The 5,212-nt window shown below is 46.7% G+C and overlaps 1 protein-coding gene across 1 annotated transcript in view; it reads right to left on the reverse strand.

The window, feature by feature from the left end:
• DRC11 (dynein regulatory complex subunit 11) overlaps positions 1-5,212 on the reverse strand; it is a 183,949-nt gene that overhangs the window by 87,133 nt on the left and 91,604 nt on the right. Inside the window, exon 8 of the mRNA XM_027771313.1 lies at positions 2,670-2,792. Within this exon, the coding sequence (XP_027627114.1) occupies positions 2,670-2,792 (123 nt within the window). The remainder of the gene's footprint in view (positions 1-2,669; positions 2,793-5,212) is intronic.

Here is a 5,212-nt window from a genome sequence, read left to right on the forward strand (position 1 = left end):
TTCTGTGAGTACTGTGTGGCCCTCAGGCAGCAGAAGTGCAGCCATCCATGGTGGGAACAGGGACTGCCGGGGCTGTTCCCAGCAGTGGAGTTGGGGTGAGGAGCCTTCTTGGCTTTAGCTGGCCACTCTCGGCCTGGCGTTTTGCTTTTCTCTCTACAGGCTGTCACCTTGAGCGTGTGTCAGAAGGTTTCAAGCTTGCTGGATTCCCGGGCTCCTCCTCAGACATCCCACGTGCTGTATTTATTTAATTTTTCGTTCCTTCTTTGTGGAGGAGAGGATCGCTGGGTCCTTCTAATCAGCTGTGATGGCCCTGGATCATCATTTCTTCTTTTAATAATCACAGTGTTACTTTGTAGGTCTGTCCTCACAAATACATTCATTTCTCAGTACTTTTGAGAGATTTCCCCCTTTTGTTTACAGGTATTTCATAAATGCTGATGTTCTCAAACTTTGCTTGTTGTCGGAAACTGTTCCTTATTAAGTGACTCTTTAATAGTTAGTTAATAAAATGCCTTCAGCCAACAAAGACCAGATTGTGTAGCTGGTAATTTCAGATTTACATGGAACAAGTTTCACTAGCAGTGAATTGTTAATTAATTTGCAAGTGTAAAACTCCTTTATGCATACTTACAGAAAGAGATTCTTAGAATAAAATTGAAATTCTTCCAATTCTCCTTATTTGTGGGCACTTCTCCAAATTGTCTTGTAGAGTGTAGATTTAAAAAATGAATTCTATTGAGAGAGATTTCTTTTCTTCTTTGCTAGAATAAGTTAGACTGTTTGGGATACAGGCAGAATAATAGGACATTGGTTGGTCTCATGGGTCTTGTTCCCTGGAAACACTCAGATCAAATCCATGCCGGTGGTCTATCCAAAATGCCACCCATAAGGGAGAAAGAGAGGAAGGAAGACTGCCCTGGTCAGAGGAGGAAGCTGATATGATCACAAGAGAGCCCAGAACCGAGGAGAACCTGTTAGAGTTGCCAGGTAGCGGGAGGCTGGGTCTTGTTTTGTTTGTTTGTTTAATTTGCTACAGGGCACATGCACTTGTGGGAAGGGAGGGAGGTGGGAGAGAGAGAGCAAGTACTCTTAGGGAGATGGCCACACTGCAATCCCTTCTCCTCCATTCTCCTCTCAAGATTTTGGGCATGCCACACATGCACCAAGGGTATTTCTCAAGCTGTTGGGCCTGGGACTTGAATCACACAGTGGACCATGCGATCCAGCTGCCTATACCTCCATGACCAAGGCCTGGGTTTTGATATCATCATGTGATTTACCCTTGGTTGTGGGCTTCCCCTGGAGGGATGTAACTTCACCTAGAGTGGCCCCTTTGACCAGGGCAATTTCTAGGAAGGGACTTAGTGGTGGGCTGTCAGCACTGCTTCCGGGTAGCTGAGGCTGGAGTGCTTTCTTTGGTCCTGAAGGGCATCCAAAGTGCCTACTGAAGCATCTACTACCAGTGGGACTAGGTTGTACCCGAGATAAGGGGAAGGAGCCTCCTTTTGTCCACACAGTGACCAACAATGGAAAGTGGTTACAGAAAGGGACAATGACAGATGGGGGCCATGAGAGACCTGCTCTTTGCTATCACAGTGCAGGAAACAAGGGTGCAAAATGAACAGTGGCCTTTAGCTCAACAACCACAGCGGTGCCAAGAAGTTTCTAAGAAGACGTACGTGGGCCTTCATCCCCATCATCTACACAGAGCTGGGCCCTGTCACTTGTATTCACGTCGCCCTTTCTCCTTTACTCACAACTTCTCACCCCTTGCTCCACTGCCTGTCCCACCAGATCACTCAGCTGTCCCCTTTCTCTCTCATGGTAACACAGCACCAGAGCTGCCAGACATGGTCTGCCAGGCTCTGCTGAGGGTTCTCCCCCAGAGCAATTCATGCATCTGAGTGTGGGTGGAACCATGTCTTGGAATGAGAGGAGCAGGGCCATTGCTGCCTGAGCTACAGTCAGGTCTCCCTTCTGATCAGAGTCACTGAGGGTCATAACCTTTAGGGCTCCACCTCGAACCCCTCATATTTATTTATGCTGGGAGTACGCAGCAGCCCAGGAAGTGCCCCTCTCTTACAGGTGTGAAGAAGAGGATCCTCAGTAACAGCACCCAAGATAACAACACCCAGCAAGCCCACCACCTCTGCTTCCAGCCCCATTGCACTGGACAATACCTGGCCAAGGGACGCCGTGAGAACTCATTTTCTTTGGGTAGTAAGAAGCCAATATTTCCATTAAAATACATCCAATATGTCAATATTAAATTGTAGTTTGAATGAACACACTTGGGTTAAATTAGATATGATTATCTTGCCTTTCCAGTGGTTACTTCGTTTGCCAAGCATTTTTCCTTCTCTACCCTTGGGTAAGACAAGTGGGGTAATTTACTTGGTGAAATAACAGCCCAACTATCACATATGTAAATAAGCGTGTGAAATATCGAGTCGTTGAAACAGCTCCTTATGCTAATAGATATTTTAAAGTCATAGAAGACAGGGCAGCTGCCTGCCAATTAACATAAAGAATGGAACAACGGTGGGCAGATGGGACGTTTCCTTGGGAAATGCAGGCTCGACACATTTGAGATTGTCCTATTGATTCAAAACAAAGTAAGTCACTAAAAATAAAAAGCAGATTTCTACGAGTCCATACAATTTCTCTACCTCGTATTTCTCCTTTGTTACTTTCTTCTCCCTTTCTTTCTTAGGCTTCTTCTCCTTTTTCTTCTTTTTCTTCTTTTTGTTTTTTTCCTCTTCTTCTTGACTTGCAATGATATCATCAATAACCTGGTGAAAAGAAGGGAATAGTCATAGCATTTGATAAACCACAGTCGGGAAGAGGATGATTTCCTTGTCTGGAAGGAAGTGTCTATGCTTGGAAATGCCCCTCTGTGCCCTGCTCTGGAGGTTGGCCCCTCCTGGGGTATCTGGGGTTTTCTGTTTGCCATCTAATTTTACTTTATTTATTTTTTTTCCGTTTATTTCTTCCACAAGAGAGACAAAGAGAAAGAGAGGGAGAGAGAGAGAGAGAGAGAGAGAGAGAGAAAGAGAGACCTCCAACAGAGTCTTCACCCCACAATGCGTCCCCAGTCTCAGCTGGCCTTGGTCATGGGCACGCACACCTGGTGTGCTCAGGGAAGTCCCGGTATGCGAACCCAGGACCTTTCCCAGGTGGGTCCGGTTTTGTTACTGTTCTGACACCATCGGCCTCTGTCAACCGACATTTTATTTTTTTTTAAATAAGAATTATCCATCTAACTTTATTTATTATTATTGTTTTTAATTTGCTATAGAGCACAGACACCAGAGGGATAGAGAGGGAGAAAGATCAAAGGGAGAGGGGCGCCCACTGGCCCTGCTGCCTTCTTTTAACTAGAGTCATCAGAAAGAGGGAGCAGCCAGGTCTCAGCGGGCAGGAGAGCAGAGAGCTTGGACGTGTCTGGACCCCGCTTCCTTCCTAATTCAGAGCTGCTCGGGCTCTCAGGGACTCCACGGTCACTAGGCGAGGTTGTGGCTCCCTCGACTTCGCTGCAACAGCTGGACAGCCCAGCCACTCTTTGAAGTCTGAATGAGGAAGCTCTCATTTCCCACCTGGGCTGCCATGGTGACAGTCACTCTTGTAATAACTGCCCTCCTTCCTGACCATCGAGCCTGATTTCTCTCACTTGTGATGTAGACATTTCCTGCGGCGACCAAAGACTGTCTATTCTCCCCACATTTTAAAGTATTTGTTAAGTACCTGACTCATGCGGGATTAGTGGCACTAGAGAATTAGTTTAGGCTTATAAAGTAACCCTGTAATTCAGGGCACTAGAGAATTAGTTTAGGCTTATAAAGTCACCTTGTAATTCACTTTAATTCAGCAAGTGTGTATTGAACACCCATTCAATGCCATCAAGAGCTAAGCATTCTGGGAGATTCGAAGGTGCCAAGGGATACGCTTCCTGTTTGGCTCTTGGGGCTCTGCTCCTTGCTGGTCATTTGACTCAGACTCAGTTTCCTCAGCTCTACTCTTGTTTCTGTAAGAGGATTTTCAGATTTTACATAAGATAATGTCAGGAAGCACTACTTATCTTCCTGGGCAGGCCTATTTCACCCACTTAACGGCCTCCAGGTTGATTCTGGCTGTCACATGACAGTCACACCTCGGTATGCAGCACTGGGGGTAAGCCAACCTGTCGGAGAGCACCCCACAGATGAACTTGCTGACTGTTGGGCGTGTTGTGTGGGTGGGGGCTGTCATGGCTCTGTGCCATGGATGAGGGAGCTGGGACACAAAGGATCCAGTAATTTGACCAAGGACACAGTTATTCAGTAGCTGAGCTCAGACGCAGACAGGTGCTAACCAAGGTGAATTTCACGATGAGGGAAGAACGGAGGCCAGATGGAGAAGAACATGTGCTGGTTCACCCTGCAGGTACTTGGTGCGCAGAGCTCCATGAAAAAGCCGGGCTCTGGAGTCCTCAGGCCTACACACGTAGAACAAAGATAACAGAACAAAAGGCCGCCACAGTGGCTCGCACCACTGTGTCTGAGGAGGAGCAAGGTGTGACATTTTACAAAATAGGGTGGGGAGAGAAGACAAGTGCTAAGGTTAGTTACCTCCGCTGCCTCCTCTGATACTACTTTACCCAGCTTCCTGGGGTAGATGCCATTCGCCTGCACCTTCTGAGTGATCTAAAATGCAGGTGTTTATTTTCTAGTATTGTATTTTTGATAGTTATGCTTATTTCATTCTAAGAGGTAGTTTATAATGTCAAATAAGGTGTAACACACAGCTTTGCCATGAACCCACCAGGACATTCTGTTGCCACCTGGACTTTTTCAAAAGCACTCTAGCCAGGCGCCCAGCAGACAGCAACCTGATGCCATCCAGCCACCCGCTGCGGTCCAGGCGAAGGTTTTGGCAGGAGCCGCTCAGAGAATGGGTTCTGGGGAAGGTAAGAGGTGATGTACGTTTGTGTACATCATTTGATAAGAAAAAGGATGGTTTAGACCAAACGAAAGGGCTCTTATCGTCAAGTAGCCCCGTTCTCCCTGTGCGTCAGGCCTGTCTCCGAGCCCAGTCGTGGCTGCCATGTTTTAACGTCCTGAAGCACCTGTGAAACTTCTGGACGTATTTTTTGGCTCTCAGAAGTTTGTAAAATTTCAGAAATGGAGTTTTCTTTTTTTTTTTTTTTTTTTGGGGGGGGGGGGGGAAGAAAAAA

The sequence above is a fragment of the Tupaia chinensis genome, unplaced genomic scaffold (assembly GCF_000334495.1).
Source record: "Tupaia chinensis unplaced genomic scaffold, TupChi_1.0 Scaffold000030_1, whole genome shotgun sequence".
In the NCBI taxonomy this organism is placed as follows: Eukaryota; Metazoa; Chordata; class Mammalia; order Scandentia; family Tupaiidae; genus Tupaia; species Tupaia belangeri.